Source organism: Lates calcarifer, linkage group LG20 (assembly GCF_001640805.2).
Source record: "Lates calcarifer isolate ASB-BC8 linkage group LG20, TLL_Latcal_v3, whole genome shotgun sequence".
Classification (NCBI taxonomy): domain Eukaryota; kingdom Metazoa; phylum Chordata; class Actinopteri; family Centropomidae; genus Lates; species Lates calcarifer.
The window spans coordinates 19683688-19709401 of record NC_066852.1 but is presented as its reverse complement, the minus strand read 5'-3'; the positions used below and the strand labels follow the sequence as shown (position 1 = coordinate 19709401).

The 25714-nt window shown below is 40.6% G+C and overlaps 1 protein-coding gene across 2 annotated transcripts in view; it reads right to left on the bottom strand.

Annotated features, from left to right (window-relative positions):
- Positions 1-5745: 5745 nt before the first annotated feature.
- LOC108893654 (transcription factor COE1-A) overlaps positions 5746-25714 on the bottom strand; it is an 85267-nt gene continuing 65298 nt past the window's right edge. The window contains exons 11-17 of one of the 2 annotated variants that reach the window (XM_018691855.2): positions 22875-22963; positions 13614-13679; positions 13347-13509; positions 12896-13078; positions 12058-12255; positions 10565-10633; positions 5746-9206 (exon numbers count right to left, since the gene is read on the bottom strand). In XM_018691855.2, the coding sequence (XP_018547371.1) occupies positions 10566-10633; positions 12058-12255; positions 12896-13078; positions 13347-13509; positions 13614-13679; positions 22875-22963 (767 nt within the window). In that variant the 3' untranslated portion in view covers positions 5746-9206; position 10565. The remainder of the gene's footprint in view (positions 9207-10564; positions 10634-12057; positions 12256-12895; positions 13079-13346; positions 13510-13613; positions 13680-22874; positions 22964-25714) is intronic. The other variant, XM_018691856.2, reaches the window with a different exon arrangement.

Here is a 25714-nt window from a genome sequence, read left to right as displayed (position 1 = left end):
TTTGCTTTTTGTGCATGTTACAATTCAAAATAAACAAACAAGTTTGGTTTTGGAAAAACAGTGCCACTTCCTCACACTTTTTTTTTTTTTCTTGTGTAGTGGTAAGTATATTCTATCAGTGCCTCAGTAGGAAGCCACCTTTTGTCACTATAGTATCATTTGCAGCCAGTGAGTACAGTCTGGACATTATATGACAGGGCTCTGCTGCCATTAATCAAAAGTATGATCGCTGTATTGTCACATTTTGCCCAAAGCCCGAGGGAAACATCCCATCACCTGTGAGGGAGGAGAAACGGGGAAGGTGAAAATGTGTGACAGAAGAGGAGGAGGATAGAGGGAGGCAGGGCGGGAAAAGAAGAAAAAAAGAGGCAGATGTGAATATATTCATGGGAAATGGTTTACTAGACGCAGGAGAGAATTGTTTGGAGTATTCGTTCCAAGTCCCAGCTCAATTTCAAACCCTCCACTTAAGTGAGTGGGTAGGAGTGTGTGTGAGTGTGTGTGTTACAAGTGGTTTTTGAGTGGCATCAGTGAGGGGTGTCAACCCCTGTACTTAGCTTTAGCACACCTCATTCAAATGCTCAGGCCAAACCTTGAACAGGCACACACAAACACACATTCGCGGTTAGGCTTTATTGTTCTTCAGCTCCTGATAGTTAAAATCATACAGAAACATCACCTTTCTTTTGAGAGAGGACTCCATTATCACTCACACATTATCATCATGTCACCCTCCTCTCCCCCACATCCATCCATCTCTGATACCTTCTATCTCTTTTCTCTCTAATCCTTTTATCTTCCTCTTATTAATTTGATGCTTCCTTCCTCCACACTATTCCCTTCTTAGTCGTCTTCCAGCCTTGAACCTGCAATCTTTTTTTTGTCAATATGGAGAACAGTTGCTACTTTCACATACAACATTTACCGTTTTTGGTCTCCATCAACTCCTGAGAGAAACATGTTTAGCTGTTAAATACTTGACTATGTTAGTTGCTAATGTTTTCTGTGTGCTGTCTCGAGCTGAAGAAGTAGAGTACAGCAGGTTTTCCGTCAGAGTTTCCTCACTGAAAACAGCTGCCTGCTGCTCCACAAAGCAACACTACAAGAGCAACAGGAGTGAACCAAAATAATAAAGTTAGGGGTCGGACAGCTACAATGTGCTGAAACTTGCTCGGGAGCTGAAGGTTCAGGTGATTCACTATAAGCGATGTCTCTCACATTGTTTTGTCATTTTATATAAAAATAGAAACTGTTGCTATTTAAAGAAACTCACTGTGTGAGAAGACAAAATATTGGAGCTTTTTCTTTATCTGGAGAAATAATTTTACAAAAGTTGCAGCTGAGTATAATAAGTCAGATCTCTGGGGTTTGGTGAAAGTCATAGGCAGTACAGGAAGCTGTTGCACAAAGAGTGGAAACAAGTGCATCTACCTGCTACCAGTTATTTGTGACCAAGTATGAATTACAATAGAATAAAATTAAGTGTTTAATTAGGGATACATCTGCTGTATCTCAGTATATATAGTTCTGCATTTACCCACTTCATCACCTGTCTCATCCCCATCACTGCTGGTGACCAGTTTGTCCACCTTTAGTAAGTTGAATCATTCCTCATGACTCATCCCTCTTTTCTTGAGTCTGTCTTTTAGCTTCAGTCTCTGAATCATTAAATCTACTTGATGAATGTGTATAAGATAAGATGTATGTAGGTATTAAGATGACATCAATATTCAATGGAGACATTTCGCTCATCAGCAGTTTTGTCTTTACATACAACACTAATATAAACTATTCTGGATAAAACAACAATAAGTGAAATGTCACTAACAGTGTTGGAAAACAAGAGTGGAAATTATTGGAAATGTGTCTGCTGAAGGACGTCTTCAGCTGCTGCAGCTCTTGACACCAACTGTTTGAGACGCATCCAGTGGATCTCCAGGGTAAAATCAACCCATACTGAACACATATGTGACCCTAATGTGAGCAGCTGAAAGGTGCATGTATGGAAAATTTTCTAGAGAGCAGGAAGTGCTTGTCAAAAAAGTAATAGCCTAACAAGTACAAAAGAAAAAGGAAGGAAGGTATGAGGAGGAGGTTAGTATGGATGCATGGTGTATTATAATTGGTTTGTTTTTCTTGCTTGAAGTGAGACATTATAGATTCAAACATTGTTGGTTTGGTGTCATGTGTATGATTTTGTAAAGGCAGTGAAAAAAAAAAAAAAAAAAAAAAAAAAAAAAAAAAAAAAAGTAGGTTCACATTTACTTAAGTTCCAGAAAGACCAAAGCTGCTTGCCTGTGAATATGTTTTACAACAACTGCACTTAACTTTGAAAGTATGTTTTGAAAAGCCACTTTCACCATCATCTGTGAATAATAAAGCTGCTCTGTCTGCTTTTCACTGTCCCGTGTTGCTGTGATATGAAATTAATGTTGATATTCTTGATTTTGAAACTGTTCTGTGAGCAGAGCCAAACCTCAAAAAGAAGGCTTACTGTCAGCATGTGCGGCCTGTGTAAATAAAGGTTTTGAATCCAGCAGAAGGTGGTGGAGGGAGGAGGCAGGGAGGAGAGTTGGGGTTAGGGGGTGTGTGTGTGTGTGTGTGTGTGTGCACGTTTCTTCCTGATGGGGTTAAGTGCACCAGGAGTGTGATGTGGTGATGGAGGGAGGATGAGGGGGATAAAAGAAGAGGAGAGAAAAAAAAAAAAAAAAAAAAAACGTGGAGAGATCCATTAGCTAATGGATGTGTTCAGTCCTGTCTCGTCAGACTCCGTATTATCACAAAGACACACACTCTCTCACACACGCAACAAGCCATTGAACTGGTGTGTTTTTGTGAACTGTGCACATGTGCAGTTAGCACTCAGACAAATCGACTACATTCCTCAACTTATTGAAACGAGGCCTTAAATAATCCCAAATTTAACTCATCCCAGCTCCAAAATAAAAAAAAAAATTGGATGTGTGTCCACAATCTCCCTATATGTGTGTTCAAATATGTGCTTTTGTGTGTGTGTGTGTGCCATGAGACAGAAACTAATTGGTGTCAATAAGACATCTGTGGCTCCTCTTTGATTAAGCCTGCAGGCTAGGAATAGGAAAATAACACCTCACATACACACACTGCCTGTGGCCATGCTGATAGCTAACTCCAGGCAGGGCCCATCTGTCTCATTACAGAAACGGGTCTCACTGGAGAATTTGTATTGTTTATGAACACACACACACACACACACACACACTATGATATGACCACATTGTTGGCAATGTTGGTAGCCTTGCTCAACAGAGCGGCTGGAGACAGAAACAGTTTGATGTGACAGAAGAATGGAGAAGAAATAAAAAAAAAAAAAGGATTTGAATAAAGAAACTAATATACCCACTGAGTGAACAAACTCCTCTGTCTGAGTTTTACAACATATTGTGTAACAGTTTGACCCAGAAGGACCTCTGAGGCTGTATGCTGGCTGTATTTACTGGAATGGAGCTCAGCATTTGAACAACCCTGAAGAAGGAGTTCAGGGACGTGTGATGAGTCACATTTCAACTATTGGATTTCACTTTCATTCAAATTTGAATCCTAAAGCTCAATAGTTTTGCACTGAGTTTGTGATTCAGCTTTAAAGCATTTTAAATTTGAACACTTTACCAGTTAATGACACAAAAATATATTATTCTCCGTTTTGGGAATTAAGACACTATGAAGCGAAAATGAATGAAAGTAAAAGCAGAAATAAAAAAAAAAAAAAAAAAAAAAAAAAAAAGTGGACACAGATGATGATAATATCCAAAGGACTGAATTAATAATTTCAATCTAAAAAAGGTAAAAAATAGATGGAAGTAATAGGTAATAATCAAGGAGAAGTCTGTAATTGTGCAGAGGTCTCATTGTCCTCATTCAATCTTCAGACAGTGAGGAGAAAAACTTTCTGGTGTTTGACCTCTAGCTCCAGCAGTGTTTCCCTGATGGGAGCACTGTGAGGAGGCTGTGACCAGGGTGGTGTCTGTCCTTGGTGATGCTCTTGGCCGGAGCACTGCATCTCCTGTTGTATATGTCTGTGATGCCAGAGAGAGCTGGGATATGAATGAGCTACAAATGCAGCCTCTAACTTAAGGGGAGAAATTCATCCCCTGGTAATTCCAAAGTTGTCTTAAATTTTCTGTCTGCTTGGCTTGTTGATGTGGCAAACATTCGCCACAGGCACATGGACATTTAGGCGTAACCTCTTTTTTAAGAGCTGGAAGTTGAGTAACCACGCGTCTGAGGTCGGGACTTCTAGAGAACAACAGTCAGTGAAGCTAAGCTGCTGGATGGTGAATAAATCTGAAAATTGTACGGCTGCCTGCTTGTCAAACTGCAATGTCTTGGGTGTGAAGGATTTGATGGAGCTGACAGCTAAGTAACTAAAAGTAAAGTAACAACTAATGTAATTACTTTTTCAGTGCTTTTAAGTAACTTGCTCAACACTGGCAATTCTTTTTCTGTTGCCTTTACTGACAATCTTTCCTGTAAATCATTTTCCAAAGCACTGGTTTTTAGTCCTCTACTAAAACCAGTTTGCAGAGATTTGAAACGTACTAGACAAAGAGGTAAACCACTAGTTTTTTGTTGAAGTGGTGTTATTGCTGCTGTGTCAGTATGGTCAAAAAAAAAGACTTAGATCTTGCAGTGGGAGGCTCCAACATCCTACACAGTGTGATATTTTTTTTTGTTAAGGGCAATCACTATATCAGATCAAGAGATTATAGAACGAACCATAGTTCTGGGTCTTGTAGTTTTTGTTATTCGGGTTTGTTTTTGCGACAACACAAGGAACGAATTCAGTGCTGTCTCACGTCTGTGTCGGATCACCAACTTATACATGCTGAAGGGGAGCACTTTTTGACTCTGTTCATTTGACTTGAGATTACAGGCAGTTGACTTTCCTCTATCTTCATACTGTGTCTGTAGACAGTTGAGGTTGACAAAGACTTGTCTCTTTAGCCTCTAAATTTTGAGCATCACAACCAAGCTGAAGGTTGGGCAAAGAGGGGTGATCATACAAGGTGTGCACAAAACAAAAAAAGACTTATTTTATGCAGTAAGCTGAGACTGAAGCTAAAACCCAACCAAGCTAAAGAGGTGACAACCAAAGAGATAAAGAAAGGACTGGCTGACTGCCACCAGCTTATATAGAGGAGTCAGTCCAGGTGAACTGAATCTACCTGACGACTCAGCTCCGCCCTCCTGGCTCCTACAGAGAAAGGTACTGAAAACTGCATGGGTGCGTCTCATTTCACTTAATTGCATCCATGTTTCACACTTACTTTCCTGGCATATGGAAAAGATAATGCTGTTGTAGTGATTATGGACAAAGCTAAAAAAAAAAAAAGGAGAGAGAGAGACCTTTTCACAGAGAAGAAAGAACTTTAATTAAATATAGTGAAGAGTCAAAAAGTTATTTTACACTTCAAAGTTCAAAAAAAAAAAAAAAATCAACATTATCATCTTTACAGTAGTTTCCTCTGTACTCTTCCCCTCCACACTGATACTGCTGATAATGTGTGTGTGTGAATGACGACCACCACTGTAAGCCTGAACGCAGACAAGCCATGATAAATGTTACAACTGTTGTTGGACAAGTGCTTCATCATACTTCCTTAAACCAAACCCTCTATTAACTCCTTCCTGTACAGGTATTTATACATGTACTATATAACAAAAAACATCCTTCAGCCTTAAAACATCACGTTTTTCTTTTAGAGGAAAAATGATGACACTCACACACACACACACACACACACACACACGTAGACACGAACAGAGGAGTGGTCTCCAGACCCATGTTTGAGATAAAATAAATAGGTGGCTCATTTTTTAAAGAAAAAGTGAAGGAAAGGGGGAGAAGAAAAGAAGTCAAACATACAGAGTATTAATAACATAAACAAAACAAAGAGGGGGAGGGAAATGAACAGAGGAAAGGACAGAAAACCTGACTGAAGCAGGGGAAGTGGCTGCAGGAGAAAGGATTCGAGAAAGAGATTTTTTTTCTTACATCTCTTTCAGCCTTCATTATTCCATCTTTAAATCCATCACATGGAAGACAAACACAGATAATCATATTGACAAATTTCGTAAACTCTACACCCTAGATAATGCAACAAAATTATGCTTATTTCAACAATAATGATACAAACGACATTGTGACATAATAAAAAAAACAAAAACAAAAAAACATCCTCCTGCTTTCTTAACTTACAAATGACAAAAAAACCCAACATGGCTTCTTTTAGTTTGATTGAAATTAGCAGTGGAAGTATGGCTTTTGATAAACAGACGCTATGATACAAAAACAAATAGTCTTAATAACATTCAAATGTGTAGACATGAGAGACAAAGCAAATCAAAACATAACCAAGGATCTGAGTTTTCAGGGTCTCAGTTGATTTTTGGCATTTGTCATATTTTCTCGATAATGTCCTTTTTCTTTCATCCAAATTTTTGATAACGGTTTTGCTGATACACCTTCAGTCTTCGTTTCCGAGGCCAATGACTTCTGGCTGAGGAGGCGTCTTTCACGTGTTTAGTTTAAACTTAAAATATTAAAGAGTGTTATATATTTTCTTCTGCTTTCTGAGCAGGCAGTTGGAGGTCCAAATATCCTCAGACAGTGGTTACAAATTTTTCCTGTTCATTGAATAGAAAGAATTAATTTGTCAGCACATGATGCTAGTTAGGTTCTCTGTCCAGTTAAGTATCCAAATCCACATTCAGTTAGCCTCTATTTGTGGCAGATATCATTGACATGAGTGACAAACAAACAACAAAGATGCATTCATGAACTCTACCTGCTGCAGATCTTAATATGACGCTCTCATACAGCACTGACAGTTGTACATAATATAGCATTATTGGCTTACTGTTTCTGACTGTGTGACAAGAAAAGACGTGCTGAACAGCAAAGAAACTTGTGGCGTAAGACTGTTTAGGCATTAATGTCTCAAATAAGGGCTTTGGCAAAATTAACAGAGCATAAATTAAATTTGTTAAGACTATTGAACCGCACACACACTGAGCTGTGAGCTCAGACTGCAGGGCTGAGGGAGCCGTGACTTTTCACAACAAACCATCGGGGACTTTTCACACACTGCGCAGTTAAGACATGTTGCTGGCTAGTTGTCCTGCGCTGCAAAAACTGACCTTTTTGGACGATGAAAATCATACTTCATCTTTACTTCTTAAAACAACATTACATAACTATTTTGCCTTAAGATAACAGCTTCAAAATCATTGCCATGGTACATCACGGTGCTATCTGTGTGATAGCTAGCGGCTTAAACTGCTGAAATCAGGACCAGCAAACTCAAGAGATCAGTTAAAAAGATGGTCATTAAAAACCAGGGTTAATCTCTGATATCCAGTGAGGAAACTTTGAAAATATCAAGAGTTATAAACAGAGTTTGGTGTGTTAGTTACAGCAACAGCACCTCCAGCTCCAGAGGCCAGGTATCATGAGGAATATGCACCGTTCTGATATTGAAAGGCTTTGTTTTCTGTACACGAAAACCACCCAACAGAATTAATTACCGCTTGTGGCTGCAGAGGGCGGTGTTGCTCAGCAGAAGTTACATTGTGTTGCTTTAAGAAAATATGTGCAAAAATGGTTTAAATACAGTTGCTCTGTAAAAAAAAAAAATAGATGAACTCAAGGGCAGATATGAAGAAAGTGTACCTCGGTGAAGATGTTTTCACAAATGTTTCATAAGTAGACAATTGTTGCAGCGCAGCATTTAAGACACACCATTGGCTAGTTTCCTCACTCGATTTGTTCAACTGAACCAGATCAGTGGGCAGGTAACAAAATCAATCTGACGGGCTGTCTAATCATCACAGTAAAAATACAAACAACTATTTAAAATCACAGCAAACCAAATAGAAATAAGAATTTATCTGTTAAGACAAAAACATGAGAAAACGAATCTCACAACAAAATCAAAGTCAAAATGGCAGCAGTCTTTAAGACGTGTTCTCCCTCTTACAGAGGTCGCTGTGGCTGTGTCCACCTTTAAAACAGATTGTGTGCTAAACAGGGCTGATGGACGGACTCATTGGCAGAGTTGTTGGGTCAAATCCTCAACAGTGAAGCTGCTGTTGGCATCCAGTAATTACACCTCACTGTACGGGGAAGGAACTGCATTAATTTCTGGCCTTTTTACAGTTAGCTATCTTCAAATCTGTCCTGGGTTAGCGGTTATTCCCTCTCTCGAGTCTTGCACGGTGGAAACAAACTTCTCCTTGGTTTGTTAAACTGAATTTTCCTTCTCCCTGCAGATTCTGTTCGCTGAAAGGCAGGTTTGCTCTTTTTCAAGATAATGTAGCACGCAGATTTGCAGCGTGAAAGCACATGAAGCAAGCTCAAAGTAAACACTGGGATTTGTTGAATGGCTAAAACTGCAGCATCAGTCGCAGGCGGGAAGCATCTGAATCCTTCGAGCTGATCGATTAAATGCAGAGGACGAACTCTCAGTCTGAGTATTTTGTGGATTTGGCAAAGAGGAGCGAAAGCGCGCGTGCGTGTGTGTCTGCTTTTGGCTTGTCTGTGTCGGCTGGATTTGACCCTGTATGTATGAATCCTGCAGCCTCTTCATCACCATCATCATCATTTTTACTCATCATCATCACCATCAGGTATTCTTCACATTATATTCCTTCATTTATGATCAAACTTCATAAATAGAAAATCCCTTGTGTAGGATACAGTTAGAAGATGATTATCACACGTTAACTGTTGCACAAAAAAAAAAGGAAAACAAATCAACAATCACTCAAGGGAGGAAGTGGATTCTCTCCAAAATAAATACACTTCCAGTGTCCGTGGAGAGTCATGATATAGGCGTGGCCATTCTCCTATAAAAGCATCAAGGTGTACAAAGTCTAAACAACTTATTTCCTTGCAAATATTTGTTTTCTTGCAGTTGTTTTTTTCTGTGTGTGTTAGAAAGGGCCTGAGTTGGGTTTGTTCCTTCAGAAGGGGACGGCTGCTTCCATCCCCTGACCGGAGTCTTGACTCGCACTGAAATCCTCCACCAGGATCGGCGTGAGTGTGCTTGGTTCACATCTCGCACACAGTCAGTCGCACGCGCACACACACACACACACACACACACACACACACACATATGCGTACTCACACCTTTACATGGGTGGGACGATCATTCCAGGGATTGCTGTTGGGTGGAGAAAGAGAGGGGGGTGAGAGAGGGAGGGGAGGAAAAAGGAGAAAAAACTTTTTGAACACAGCCAAATATTTTCATCGTCATAAAAAAATTCCCTCGTAAATACATCAATATGTTTTCCCATCTGTGCAGCTGTGTGACTGCAGCGACATTTAAACATCAATAGAGGAATAAATCAGTAAAACTGAGCGGGGGGACACGTCATCTGTGTTGGCCCTTGTAGCCGTGCTGCTCACACACACACACACACACATAAACGCGCACGTTTAATTCGGTGCGGGAACAGTTGGCGCGTTTTTACTGTATGTTTGTATGTGTGCCTGACAGATTGCATCATGGCGTGTGTTGTATTTAAACCCAAGGGATGGGGTGTCAACATGTGAGAAGCAGAGCCCAGCCCAAAGTCTCACACACACACACACACACACACACACACACAGAGCAGCCCAGAGAAAGGATTAAATAAATGGTTTTAGATTTCATGGGAAGTGAAAATTGTAAAGAGAGACAGAATTGTTGTTTTAGAACCAGCTTTTCAAAACTATTCAAAATGTATTATTTCAGCCGAACCTCCTGTTTTTTTTCTGTTTCAGTCTCAGGTACTCGTGAGCACACACACACACACACACACACACACACACACACACGCGCCCTGTAGGGCAGGTACACTGACAGTATAAACTGTCAAGAGAGTCGAACAGCTGTCATTGTTGATCGCTCCCTAGTAAGCTGCCAGTGTGTGATCACTGAGTGTGTGTGACAGAGGAAAGTGTGTGTGTGGCTGTAAGTGGGGTGTGTTTATTTCAGCTGTGCTTTGAGGCTGAGCTTTGAGTTCCCACACCCCCGCACACGTTCTCTCTCTCTCTTTACACACACACACACACACACACACACACACACACACACACACACACACACGCACATAGAAATGCAAGTGTAAATACACACACAAAAATACACACACACACTGCTAAACAAAGGCAGCAATGTTGAGAAATAAATTTGCTGTGCCAAATGTCCTTTTTTTGTTTGTTTCTGTAAATATCCAACTTCCTGTCTTTTTTCCCAGCCAATAGGAAGACAGAGAGGAGTTACCAGGCAACAGAGTGGCTTGATCTGCGCTGTGGGATGAGAGGAGGATGGAAAAAATTAAGGAGGATGGAGGAGTGATGTTAAGATGGAGAGAACATGAGAGGTGGAAAAGCAGGAAAGTGACTGAAAGGTCATTCAGAGACAGAATTAAAAGATGATGTGAAACACAGTTATTAATGAATCGGTCAGTTTATCAAAAGTTGTGGATGTAAGTTAGTTAACAGAGCGGAGTGGAAGAAATAAGTAGAGGGACATACTTCAGGTGAAGGCCAGGCCTTGTAGAGAGCTGCCTGTTGAGTACTTGCTAGAGTCCACAAATGTCTGATCTGGTAGAGAGGCAGAGAGACAGGGACAGAGAAATGACAAGGGAAGGGTGGAAGTCCAGAGGAGTAACAAGAGGAGGGGTTAACAGTCGAGAGGAAAAACATGAGAGAGAAGGAAAAAAACTGTTAATCGTAAAGGTGAAGCAGTAAAAAAAAAAAAAATGTGTGGATAAAAGTGTCCTCAGGTGTTTAAAAGTAACCTGTCATACAGTCCACTGCATTCACTGAGTAATAACTATCTTTTCCAGAAAAATACAGAAACAATAATGACTAGTGAATGTAAATGTAGCCTGATCCTGTAAGTAAGTATATCTTATGATGGAGTATGGGGGGGTGTGGGGTTGACTGGGTGTACTAAGGGGTGTGGTCTGTATCTCCTCCTCTATCTCCTCCATTAGCATTAGTTTCAGTTGACAATATTTTTTTTTAGTTTTGATACACTCGTACAGATCTTTTTGGACACTGATACCCATTTTGTTGTTTGGGTATGACAATTTTGTTGAACTGTATTAGCATTTGTTTAACACCACCATTTTAGTGGGTTTCCATCATAAACTGTATATTGAAATGGATGTAACCACCGTGTTATCACCCACTGGTTTGCAAACTGTCGTTTTGAAGCCTCGAGTTTGAAATTTGGCCGTCGCCATCTTGGTTTTTTGAAACCAGAAGTAACCATATTTGGACGAGAGGGAGGAGCTAGGGAGGAGTGAGGGGGTGGATCCAACTGAGAACATGAGGACAGGTACTGATAGTATAGCAAACGCTAAGTTATCAGCTAATGCTACCATTAGCTAGTTAGCTTGGTTAGCAAGTTGCATCCATACCATAGCGTTAACTATGATATTGACTGGGATGCTAAATTTGGCTCTTTAGAGTGTTTGTTAGTACAACTGAGATATTGTAAGATAAGTGAAATGTTAAAATTAACTTTGCACGATAGCCTGTTCCTCCAAGTGAACTGCCTGCATCGAATTTTACTCTCACCAGTACATGAAACAACATACCCTCACGAACGCAGACCCTATGGTATTTTAACACAGGGTGAATGTCGGTCTAAATGTGGCCTTAGAGGTGATTATTAAGTGACACTTTTACCTGTGTGGATTATACGTTTATATTATATGTCACTAAAAACACAAGTGTGAATCTCATTGTGGCACAAATGGAAAAGTGAGGGTTCATCCTGTGTGAACCATGAATGTTTGTACAAAATTTTATGGCAACATCCACTACTTGTGGAGATATTTCAGTCTGGCCCAAAGTGGTTGACTGACCTAAAAGAGTATAAACACTGCTACTGTGAGAGGAACAAGAGAAGGATGTGAAACACAACAGGGAAATCCACCAGAGGAGTATCATCTACTGCAGGGAAACCCTCCCTCTCAGCATCCTCTGACTGACTGGCTGCTGTCATGGTAAATTACCTTGGAGCCCGTTGCCGTTGGCGCTGGTACAGGAGGGCGGAGGAGAGGAGGGGGGCCTGACCACTGGAGCGAAGGCGGACTTCTGCTTAACGGCCGCCGACACCATGTTGGCCGGCGAGAAGGAGAAGACGCCAGAGGAGGAGGAGCAGTTGGAGGGGAGGGAGGTGGAGGAGGCCATGGTGGGACTGGATGGGACGACTGGAGAGGGCAGAAATGAAGGGAGAAGGGAGAGACAGATTAATGGCTATTGTTTAGGGATGAAATGTTCCTCAATCACATACGAGTGTAATGTTTGCACGCTCACATACTTTTTGCAATGTGGTGTTTTATATAAATGAGGCAAAAAGTGTATTTTATGTGAAATGACAGATGAAGGTTTCACTTATTCTACTCTTCCTCAGTCCGAATCAGAATCCACATCCACCTGCATCATCATCATCATCACTGAGAAAAACTTCAGCAAACAATATCTCACATCTTTCTCTTTGTATCCATTTTTTTCTATCCTCCTTCTCTCTCTTTCTCTCTTGCTTTCTGCTAAATGGAAAAGAGATGCAATTAACCAGCAGACAGGAAAGAGTTGTGGCTGTCAGATGAAAGGCAGAGAGGGAAGGAGGGAGGAGATGGACGGAGGACAAAATAGAGCTATAGGCGGTGAGTTGGTGATTGTTTTTGAAGACACAGAGACAGAAAGCCCCATGGGGAAATCTCCACACAGCAGATCTGAGACTTTCACTTTGTGCCCACTGACATTTTGTGTGTGTGTGTGTTTGAGTATGCATACATGGACACCATTGTGTTTGTCATCTGTGCAGGTACAGTATGTATGCACACTCACTAGCATAAGGCGAGTTGGCTGCGGAGCCGTTGAGGAAAGTGGGCGAGCCTCCCAGGTTGGTCATGCCTGTGTTGTTAGCGTAGCCGTTCATGGTGCTGGTGACTGAGGTGTAACTGGTCTGCTGAGGCGTGGAGCTAGGCACGTAACCGTGAGGAGACACACTACTGCTGCTGCGCACGAAACCTGCAAGGACGCACGGTGGTGGAGAGAAAGAGGAGCAGGGCGGTCAGAGGGATGTGAACACAGATCGTGCATGATACAAATCTGGCAGTTCTGCACAGGTTGAGGTTGGAAATTAGTTTGAAACATGTTTAAAAATGACTTTTACTTTTGGGGGGAAAAAGTAGAGCAGTAAAAGTGTACAGAAGTACCACAAAATCTAACATCTGTTTACTCGCCAGCACATCCATATTAATGCATTTTTATGAAGATTAACAGTCTAAGGGCTCACCCTGATTGCCCTGTGAAGGCTCGGAGACGTTGACGGACAGCTGCCCGGTGAAAGAGTTGACCCCCATCATGCCAGTGTGGGCGGAGCCGGAGAGCTGGGTGTGTCCTCGCGGGACGCTGTAGAGAGCTTCTGCGATGTCTGCTGCGCGCTTCAGGATGATCTCCTACACAAACAGGAAAACACAGACGAATATTTACCATAAAAATGAGAACTAAAGTAATTCCTTCACACTTTTTTTCTCTTTTCATGTGGATGTCTGCTCCTTACCTGGTTATTATGAGGCAAACCGTAGAGGGCTTCTACCAGGTCGGCCGCTCTCTTCAGAATAACCTCCTGAGAGAAAAAGAGAAATAAGTAGAATTGTTTTGCAGAAACACCTGTAGCTTTCATGTCCTTTTTCTTCTTGGGGGTCAGAAGTCTGAAAAACATCTAAATTGTAATTCACTAGTAAGTTACATGAAGCTTTCATATGTGCAGGCTGGCAGAATAACACATAAAAGTTGTTTTTAAAAATGTGCAATCTCTCTCTACTTCCCCTCATTCCTCCCCCCCAACACACCATCAACCAACATCCATTTCACCGTCTATTCATGATAAACAAATTGCTCTTCACTCCTTTTAAAGGCAGATAATCTGCTGTCAAGTCAAGTGCTTTTATGCGTCTAAATGACATCTTAAAGTGACAGGTATTTAAAATATACTCCAGAATAAATCTAAAGTGCTCTGTAGGCTCCTTTGCTGTGCATTGCTGCTCATATCAGACCACATGGGCAGTTTTGATCCTGAGTTGCTCTGTTGCTGTGACAGTCCAGACAATCCTTCAAAAGTCAACATTTCATTTTTTTGTGTATTATTATATAACAAATTGCGTAAAGGTGAAGAACTTTGTGTCAAGGTTTCTCATTTTCATTCACCTTTCATCTCTTATAAAGAAAGGTGTTATTAATTATTCCTGATTTGATGTTTTTATTCTCCTCAGTCTTTTCATTTCTTTCTTCTGCCTTCTCTGTCCATTTTCACCTTTCTCTCCACCTCTCTCTCCTTCCCGCTTTGCCTCCACGTTGGGAATTGCCTGTCTTATTTTCCCCACCCACTAACACCTCTGCAATTCTCTTCCATTTTTTTCCCCCGGGTCTCTTTATTATTTCTCCTCTCTTCCTTACCCGCCCACTCACTTGCTCCCGCTCTCTCTCTCTATCTCTCCCTCTTTCACTTGGCTCCCACCCTAGGGTCTAAGGTGTCTTGTTTAACAGTTAATGTGTTGTCGTTTCCACAGCGTGAGGCCACCCGGCGACAGAGAGAAAATTACTCTGTGCTTCACAGTATTAACCTGCACTGTGTGACACACACACACACACACACACACACACACTTATGGTTGGCTGCGTGTGCGCTCTCCTGTGAGTTTGTGCCGGGTGGAACATATTGCCTCTCCATCAATGTGTGTGTGTGTGAGAATGTGTGAGGTCACAGAGCCAGTCAGCAGTTTTAGTGTGCCTGTCCATGGTGCTAAATTCAATCTTTTACACATTATTATGGCCAGGCTGGCTCTCTGTTAACCTCCCATTATTAGACTGGTGAGCCGAGTACACACACACAGACACACACATTAACACTCACTCACAGAAACCTGATCCTGAATGTTCGAGCGGTTCCAGTAAGGCAGGAGCTGATAAACGGGAAGGGAAGATGATCCTCTGGTAACATCATCATTATCAGGTCTGCAGGATTCTTACACTACATCACTCACAGCCTCCGACTGACTGCCAGGATCGATGCGCTTTGAATACTTTGCCTGTTTTACGTCTTTCATACTTGGACACGCAGCTACTCACATCGCCTTATTAATCTCTCTCAGGTTGTGTCTGTAAATAAGAAAGCACTGTTCGTCAGATTACCTCCTGCTTAATACAGATGAATAACGCTTCCAGCTGCTTTGTGTTGATATGAATGAGACTAAAAGTATTGTTGCGGATCTTGTTTCAAAAACTGATTAAAAAGTCTAAAATAATCCGGCTTTGACATCCTCAGGGTGTGAACTTGTGTCAATAGGACAGCCTGCAGCAACAGTGAAAATACATCTGATTATGGTGCCAGAATTAAAGCTGTTTTTGTGTTTTTTTGTGAGATTGAGGACTTATTACATCTTTCAGGCATCAGTTCAAACTCTGGAACTTATTTTGAGCCATGATACAGCAAAAATGTTTTGTTTGTTCCCTTGATTTGTGAGCCTAAAGGTTCTTGTAGGTTAAAACTGGCATGAAGTTTGGTTACTTGCAACTGGTGTTTTCAGGACTATATTTAAATAGGTGTTTTTGGACCAGAGGAATTTTATCATATTTCTAAGAACAGCTGGAGGACACCCCTTTTTTATTGTGTCCACACTACTAAAGTTGGGAACGACTGTAGTTCTTAGAAAGCTGCTTCAGTATGTACTCTCCCAGCACAGGAGGAACTTTACGTGACAGTGACTGGTCCAGATGTAAGTGTAAAAACACAAGCCAATGAAGCAGAAGTAACTGACATTGTTAAAATAATGTGTAAAATGTTAGCTGTGTAAACAACAACTTGTAACGGCACATAAGTCGTAAAAAATGGAACAAAACACGGACAAATGGACCGACAGCGAAATTTTGAGGCGTTGTTGAGTATATATGTGACTTGGGAAATACAATGCGACGTTTAACGCTGCCAATACGAACCGCCAGCTGGCTTACATTACTTGAGCGTTCCTGTTGGAGGGGTGAATGCAAACAGAAAGAAACCCTTGAAGGAATAGGGGAGCTCCCCGTCTAGCAGTTCCTCTCAGGGAATCTCCAGAAGTGTTTGGTTGGAAAACACCTGATGTTAATAGGTTCTTAATACATAGTAAAATAAAATCTGTGAAACAGTTATCTGTAACTCAGGCTCCATTACAAGTGTCTCATATCCAGATAAAATCTAGATGAGATGTAAGACACTTTCATTTACACTTAGTCACATATACACGTTTCTGTTGGTCAGATCACGAATATGATGTTTGAATTCGTCTTTGTTTTCTTGGCTACATGTAAATCAAGGTTGGACGTCCTTCAGTACAGATGCACCTGAAGCTGTTGGGTAACTCCCAGAAACACAAGAAAAAGAGTAAAGTCTTGTTACAACAATAGCAGCTGTCCTCACACAAAGACATAAATGAATAGTATTTATGAACACTGAGCGAGACCAGTTTTATTATTCTCACAGGTTCTCACACACACGCATCATTCAGGCATTCAGGGATAAAAACTACAATAGATCACGTTTAAATTGCTTGAGCAGCTTTTTTCTTGTTTCTTTAATAAGACAGAGAACAATGGTTAATTTTAATATAGCTCCAGCTACTGTTATCGCTTTTCAGCATTTGGCTAGAATGCGTCTTAAACCACCTCCCAAAGTGATTTCAACACATTTCTGTCTGTCTTGAATGCTTCTTAACACTTATACTACACACAGTTATACTGTATGATCTGCTCAAGACACAGAATAAGTGGTCTAAAATACTTGAGCCACTGACATAAAATAATCTTACTTTAGTCTTATTTTTAACCCTAGATGTTTAGATCTAGATGTCTAGATGTTTTTGACATGCAAATCAATCAACTGCTCTCCAAGTTAACAACAGATAATGATGGATTATGACAGTGGTGAGACAGAAACTGACTCTGAAATGTTTCTTTTTTAATCACAGACACCTGCCAATTTCTTTGATTCCTATAATTGCTCCAGTAAAACCTGACTTTAAAGCTTTAATCTCTAATGTGTGCCTTGATTCATGTAATTGTCTGGAATATATGCCTGACAAGTACTTGTCTGTCACTTCATTTTCATGCCTTGCCAGTCTTTAAAAATAATTTTCAAGATTTAAATAAGCTTGATTGATTTTATTTAAGTCGTCCTCAAGACTTTTTCAACCTTTAGTATAAACTATTCTTGTCTGTTTCAGGTAAATGTGCAGACAGTCAGAGAAAGAGGGGACGAGTGAAAGAAAAGACAGATCTGTTGGCAGAGAGAAAGAATAACAGGAGGTGTCTAGGTGCTTTTACTGTCTGAGTTATGACCAGCCCTAATGTGATAACCATACAATACGCACACACACACACACACACACACACACACACATGTTGTATGCATTAGGACCAGGAAACGCTGAACCGACTATCTGTGGGGTCAGATGTGTGTGTAACGTGCGTGTGCCAGGGCCAGCGCAGACATGACACACACATGACTTATTCCTCCCTAATGCTGGTACATTAGCCGCTTGATCCGCTTCTAATGTGCCATTAGGGATGCCGTACATGCAGGGTCACACCTTGCACAGAGATGATGTCATACTTTACATGTGGGCTCAGAGGGATGTGGGGCACAATCACACACAAATACATAAAAGTATTGACATGCATGCGCACACACACACACACACATCCTCTGGGGAATATCTTCCTTCACCAAGACACTGTGAGGTTTCATCTCTTCTCACCGCTGATGTGAACATCAGTGAATTTAAGTGTATATGAGTGAGGGAAGCTTAAAGTGTACGAAAAAAAAAAAAAAAAAAAAAAAATATATATATATATATATATATACATACCGAGTAAAGAAAGAGAGAGCTTCATGGTTTCATGCATCACTGAGATTACTCATATCAATGACATGACCTCAGTACAATGCATGACATCAAAATGAGTCGCATAGCGATGTCAGCTGAGTGACTCACAAAGGAAGTCACCAGTCTAACGGGGGTGACACACACTGGTCAACCTTTCCAACCAGAGCCTCGTCACAAAAAATACAACAGCTTTGGATGTTGCCACATGGAGCTGCCACTGTTGTGTCTTCAGATTTGAATAGTCAATCCAATCTTGAATTAAATAATAATTGCACAAAAAAACATGTTTTAAAGATTGCCATTTAAGTGAATTAAGCAAAACACCCAAATGTCTTAATCCTTATACTTCATGTGATAGAAACCCAAAGCCTGTTCTTGTCAAATTAACAAATTGTATAACATCAATTAAATTCACTGTGTTTCACAGTCACACTGACACCAGTACTAACACTACGCCTTGTATTTCAGAACTTCTCTTTTCTCACAATCACAAACACCTTGAATAACAATAAAGGATGCTTGCCATATTGGCAGGAACTGGCAGGTGTTTGTACTAAAAACAAAACAGCAAAAAATGCAATCTGTGCCAAGACATCACCTTTTGATTATGTAAAACTTGAGAGGACCCTTTTTTTTCGGCTGCAGTGAAGAGGACACTACAGGCCAAGAGGGGTGATTGATTTCTTTGTGCATCCAAAGAAGCATCTCTGTGCCTTACTCTCTTAGCTACAGGCAGGTTGCCCTCACAGGTAGTTAGTGAAAGAACACAGGATAAAAACTGCTTTATGGCAAAATTTGGTTCTTGATTATGAAACATTTCCAGATTTTTTAAGGTACTGATTATTAGTATTAGTAATATGACTAGTGACTGAGGAGCTCCACGGTGTGTAACTGCAGTACGAAACAGCTGGAAAAAAGTTAAAAACACACATCAGAAAAGTCCCTGATTCTCCACAAGTAAAGAACAGACAGTGAAAGCAGTCTTTAGGCATCACTGTGCATATTACTTTAACTGTATGTGCACATATGGATGGTGCTGAAGAGATCACTGTGACCCAAACTGGCAGCTGAATATTTGTGTGTGTGTGTGTGTGGCCAGCAAAATCCCCTGAATGTTCACTGAACAATTATAGAATCGGCTGTCTGCTGGTAATCCTCTCATACACTCCACTGCCCCGTCTGTCAGTCTGTCTGCCTTCTTTATAGTCCTGGCAACAAACTCTTCATAACTTCAATAAAAGAGCTGATCGATAATCGTGACGAGCAGGCTAGTATGTGTGTGTGTGTGTGTGTGTGTGTGTGCGTGTGTGGCGCCAACCAAAACACCCAGTATATTCCATCACCCACCCACCCATATCAACACCCTCACTGCAACCTCCTCACACAAGATAAACACAAGAATATTTTCACATGCATCCAGAATCCAAATAAACACAGAAAAGACAAACACATGTACAATCTCTCTCTCCCTCACACACACACACACACACACACACACACACACACACACACACACACACACACACACACACTGACTGCTGGTGGGCAGCAGTAATAAAGTCTCAGGGTTCGATCAACCACTAGGCTACACAATGATGAATTACCCAGCAGAGCTCACCAATATAGTATGTACACACACACACACATACACACACACACACACACACACACACACATACACACACACACACATACACACAGAAAGGGAACAGATACAAATGTGTACGAGGAACCTTGTTTTAAACAGAGAGCATCACGTCCATCTCAGGGTCGTGTGTGTGTTCGGAGACTCATTTTAAAAACTGTTACTCATCATGAAGTCACAGGAGAGAGAGATGACTTAGGACCAATCGCAGAGAAAAAATGGGATCACAGACTTATTTTCCTGGATGGTTTGTCACTCAATCATTGTCTTTTGTGGTTTAAAAAGTTGAACTATTAACGATTTTTCCACCTCATGCTCTATGATCCTGTATTTATAGATCATGGTCTTGATCTCATCATGAAGGAAAAGCTCTGGTTATCCTGTGCTTGGCTCTGATTAACCTCTCTGTCATCCTGTGGTTGGAGCTGATACCTGATCAATGCCTCCAGCTTCTCTGGTTGCGTTTGCAGCAGCTTGATATTTCTCACTGTAGCTTTGCCTGAATGTATCTTGTGTGACATCATGTTGCTTATAATAAGCTTGACCGGTCGTCCATGGGAATGAGAGAAATACGTTACCAAATAAAATAGGCCCAGAAAATAAGCTTCATTGTGGATTGGGGTCAAAAGTGATATCAATATTTGGTTCTTAAGGCATTTATGGACCTATTTAGTCCAAGTAATATGCTCATTTGTTTTATTTCTCCTGACAAGCATAAGCCACAAAAGAAAATGTGTTGGCTGATGATCCGATAGATTTTTCATTTTTTCCCCCTTAAGTTTGCCACTTTTAAAATGTTAAATGCCAACTCCTCTGTGCAACTCACTGTTATATATTTTACAGATATTTTTCTGTAGTTAATATAGTATATAGTAGTGTCTGTAGTGCAAAAATATAATAATAATATTAATAACAATTAAAGTAAATAATAAACCAAGAAATTTTGCTAACAGGTTATATGGGAACTAACAGCTCAAAGTGCTGGTCTGATCAATTGGATAGCTTGAGTCAAAACATGTGTTGTTTAATAAATCAAAGAGGGGGTAAAGTCTTATTTTTCTCTGTATTTTGGAGGAAATCCAAGGAGGAAAAGGTAGAAACATTAAATGTTCTGTGTCACATGTGCCTGTGTGTTTATGTATGAAAAAAATGAGTCGATCCTTTTTCCTGCTCTGACTCAGCCTTTACCAGAAGTTGGAACTAACATCACTTATGCTATCACACACTTTGGGAAACTGGCTAACATCATTTCCTGCTGATTTTTCAGCAGCACTTATTGCATTTATTGTAAGTTGCTCTGAACACAACAGACAGCCATAGAGAAAAGCTTTTAAAAGAGTTACAATTTCTGTGATGGGCTGACACCGCCCCCAACTCCTGCAGCCACAATTTATATTCTAGTCATGTCAAAGCTTGAAAAAACAACCAACTTGTCTGATGTCATTTAACAACAGCTCCCTATCATGAAGCAAATAAATCAGAGGACACAGACACAGTTTATGTCATGTAAAGAACAGTTACGTGTGCATAAACTGTGCCACAATGATCCAAGTCTTTCAAATCAGCAGTAACACTAACACCCTGTCTTTCTTAATGTTTTGATTTGATAGAAGTCAAACTGTACTGAGAGAAACTCTGCAGCACCTGCACGGTGACAGTAACAATAATGTCCATGTTATCACACTGTCTGTGTTATTCATAGGTTATTAGATATATGTAGTACTACAAAAGAAAGATTTAGCTCCAAAACTGGCTCGGATTAAAATGTAGTGGATGTGATGATGGATGAACTGGGGCTTTAAAAAACTTCAACAGTCAAACTACAGCACATCAACTTTAGATGTCTCCATCCCCTGAACTAGGAGAAACCACTGCGACAAACTTGATGAAAATGGGTTTTGGACTTTTGGTGAGACAAAACAAGACATCTGATTATATCAGAGAACTGTAATTGGCATTTTTCACTGCTTTCTGATGTTTTACAGACCTATAGTTAATTAATTAACTGTGATAATAATTGTCAGATTAATTGATTGTGAAAACAGTTGTTAGTTGCAGCCCTAAGGTGCACTACTTCCCGTTTTGGCACTGAATGGTGGCAGCGGTTGTAAACTCTGAGCTGCAGAATTGGCCAATACTGACATAAGCCTTGGATACTGTTCTGGATTTGACCAAACAACACCAATTAACAATTTCTTACCTAATCTGTAAAAATGTTGTTGTAAAGATACAACTGTAGGTCTTAATACCAGCATTTAAACAGCCATGAGCTCATTATTATCCGAGGCTTAAACACTATAATGTGCAGTACAGTGCACTGTAAACAAGTGAAAGCAACAGATGTTCATGACACAAACTTCACCCACATATGAGGTGTCGAGTGTGTGTGATGCACTGAGCACGTTCCCACGGTGATAACGCACATTACATCGCCAGTGATTGCTAACACATGTGCAGGAGCCAGGGTGTCGGCACGGCTGTGATGACATCGCTGTATCACCACGTCATCACATCATGACCAGTGCCCATGCCTTGATGATGTCACAACAAAGGCAGCCAATCGTGGATCAGCTCCAGTTTTTTTTTTTTTTTTTTTTTTTGGGGGGGGGGGGGGGGCAATCAAAAGCAGCTGTTTTAAAAGGTCATGACCTCCGCCCACCCAGATTGGCAAGTTTTTAAGTTGAACCAGGTTGACCCGGTAAACTCGCATACACACAAACATGCACACGCCCGCACACACACACTGAAAAGTCCCCTCTGCACGTACAGATCAACATGACAGGGTTCGGTATCAAAGCCGAGCTCATCGTTTGGTGCTAATTGTTTACATCTGCTGATCCTTTTAAACGCTCTGCTTGATCTCCAGCTGATAAACAAATAATCAGATATGACTTTCTGATCTGGAGAAGATTCAAACACTCACCCCTGCAAATGGGTTAAGAAGCTCACACACACAGAGTTCATGAAGAGGTAAAAACACAACCCACAGGAGATTTGAAAACACATATTCTGCTACTAAATATAAAAATAACGCACAAACAAACAAAAAACCAAAACATAAACACATAATTATTTTGATCTTAGTGTTTTGAATTTATGTGTGTGTTTGTTCTTTGATAGCAGAGTAGCTCAGTGCAGCTCAATGTAACTGAGAAAGCTGCAGGTTTGATCTCTGTAAGCACTACAGTAGCTGTCAGCAACTCCTTCTGGGTTTACTGTCCAGTTATGGACAAGTGGATGCTAATTATTTTGTTACCTTTGGCAGCCTCTCTGGGTCCCCAGGGTGCCGAGGGATGACCTTCTGAAGCCTCTGGAAACCGTAGTCAATGGTTGGTTCATTCAATGCTGCAGAGGACACAAACAGAAAGAGGAGGAGTGATTAAAAAAGATAACAAAAATGTCTTATTGTTTACTACAGACACAATTTGCCTAAAGGTCTCATGAGACAGGCACTTCAACTTCCTGTGAAAACAGTGCAAGTTCAGTGGTGACCTACTTCTGCGGGGGCAACTGATAGGTCCAAGCAATAAAAGTCACAAATTTGAGAACACAAACGCCTTTCTGCCATCACTCTGAAGTAGTTGTTCATTACTGACACTCCCTCAATGTCTAATGTACCATCTCATACCACTTTAAAGAAGTAATCTTGAAGAAAGGACTTTGAACAGAGCTGAGATTGCAGATTTAGTTTAAAAAAACAAAACAAAAACAACATAATAGATTGTAGTATCGCTGAGAAAACAACAACTTTTTTTCTGTCCACTTGGGGGCAGCAAAAGCAAGCTGTAAACAGAAACTCTGACATATTAACAAATTTTAAGTTGTTAGCAAAGACTTGCCTCTAAAGACATCCAGCAGCAACATTAGCATTCATTTGAAGTCGTGCTTAGTCTCCACCCAAAAGTAAGTCTTATATTGGTTTTCATTTTATCTCTGTTTTGGTCTCCAACCAGTCCTGAAAGTAATGCTGTTCCTGCTTCTTTAGCTTTAGCCAAATGGTTCATTTAGTTCACTAGCTAGTGTCTAACATTGCCTGTCATTTGGTGCTGGGCAGATGATATATTTAGAGCTTTTTTTGCTGGAAACAGCTGCCTGGAAATGACACAGATTAGAGCAGTGAACCAAAACAATGAGCTGAAAGATACTAAAAAGCTCTGTAGGGAACTGCAGTCAAGTCTATCCCTATGTGGGACCCATTTCACATACAAGTACTCGCCTGATCCATTTTGAATATGAAAATATTGGTTAGAGCCACATTTGAAGACATTTTCCACAATCCCAGTTGCTTCCTGTCACAAAAAGGATGTTGTGGCTTATTCGTCACACCCTCATTTTACTCCAGTGAGGGATAAACATGTCTGCTAAGATTTTCCATCAGCCCTCTCTTTGTTTCCACCATCTGCTGTTTCTAGAAACGTCTGCTTTGTTTTTGCTCCTTTAACCTCTTTAATGGTGTAAAGCAATCCTGCTGATTTCCAGCAAAATCCCAGTGGTGTTATAAAGTAAAATACAGTACAGGGGCAAGTAGAGATTGACCAGTGAGGCTTGATGGGAAAAAAAGAGAGCTGACTCTTACTTCCTTTAGTCTTGAAAAAAGATCTAAATAAACAGACTTCCCTGTGGGATTTCACATTTAATTTAATATGTCTGTCTACACATGTGTTTGATGCAAAATAACACAAAGCCATGCTTTCTGCCTTATCAGTTACAGCTGATTTATGTCTGAGTCAACTGTCTCGGTGAATAGCTTCAGTATCCTTGTTTCACAAAGAATGTGGGAGCTGATTACAGGAATTAAAATGTTACACATTTCACCTTAATGCTATTTCAGTTCAACCTGAGCTTGCACACACGATAAACAGACACAGAATCTCAACATCTGTGCCAGTCAGCGGGGGGTCGGGGGGTTAGCTGCTGAGGAGGGAGGGTGACGTCCCGTTTTGTGACATTTTGTAGGTTTTTCTGGGTGGGAAAGTAATGAACCTGCTCAGCGTGATCTCTAAGAGCCGGCAGAAGCCTGGAGGTTAGAGATGGGGGCTTTTGACTGAGAGGTCGGCAGTTCAAAATCTGCTTGGGAAACTGTGACTGAGGAATACTCAACAACTACTGTGGGAATTCTTTTAAATCAAAAGCACTCGGTCGGCTCCAGTGAGGATGTTCAGTGGACAACAGCAGAGGAATGGTTGTTCTGGGAGGCTGCCAGTGTGAAAATGTATGTTTTCTAAGCTCTTCCTGTTCTTTTAAATATAAAGATAGTCACTTTCAGATTGACTAGTTCACAATCTACCCCCCAATGCTCAAGTCCTCATTTCCTCACATTGTTTCAGCATTACGTGAGTACTGATTACATTTAGCTTTAAAAATCTGTGGTAATTTGAGAGGAAGTTGCCAGTTAGTCAGTTTATTCAAATTACAGACACCATTATTTCTCACCTGCTTTAACTGGTATCTACACTAACCATGCAGATAGTTGTGGTTTGATTTGTGCAGTTTTTGAGATGTAGAAAATTTCATTGATGCTGCTCAAAGGTTTTAAAGATTTAAAGCATTGAAACTCCAGAAATAGTATCTTAATAGTTATTATTGATAAGTTATATCAGTTCCAGCAAAAGCTTCACTTTTAGTAAGGTCTGTGGTTTACTCTGAGTAACTGGGGCATTTTATCTGGAAAGGCAGGCTGCTTTTGACTTTACAAGTGAAATTTTTCAGTTCCTCAAGTTGGAGAAACTAAATTTCTGTCACCCTCATTGTATAATGGTGACAGGTGAAAATATCAGAGATGGATCTCAAACCTGAACAAATAAAATAGAGCACTGTCTGCATGGCCCCTAAAAAAACTTTCAGCACTGGTGCTACCTGCAGAGGAGTTGACTCAAGTACTTTTGAATCGTCTGTTGTCCAGTGTGATTGACTCCTGGGCCTTCAAAGCAAGAGAGCTGGTAAAACCTGGGACTAGTGGACTGTAACTGGGCAGCAGCAGTTAATATATTTTCCATTGTTGTAGTTAAGATGTATTGAAGAAAAACATCACAAACTCAGTCAGTCACTGCTGTTCTATTACTGTTGGGATCAGTGGTAGCAGTGGCGGAGTGTAGA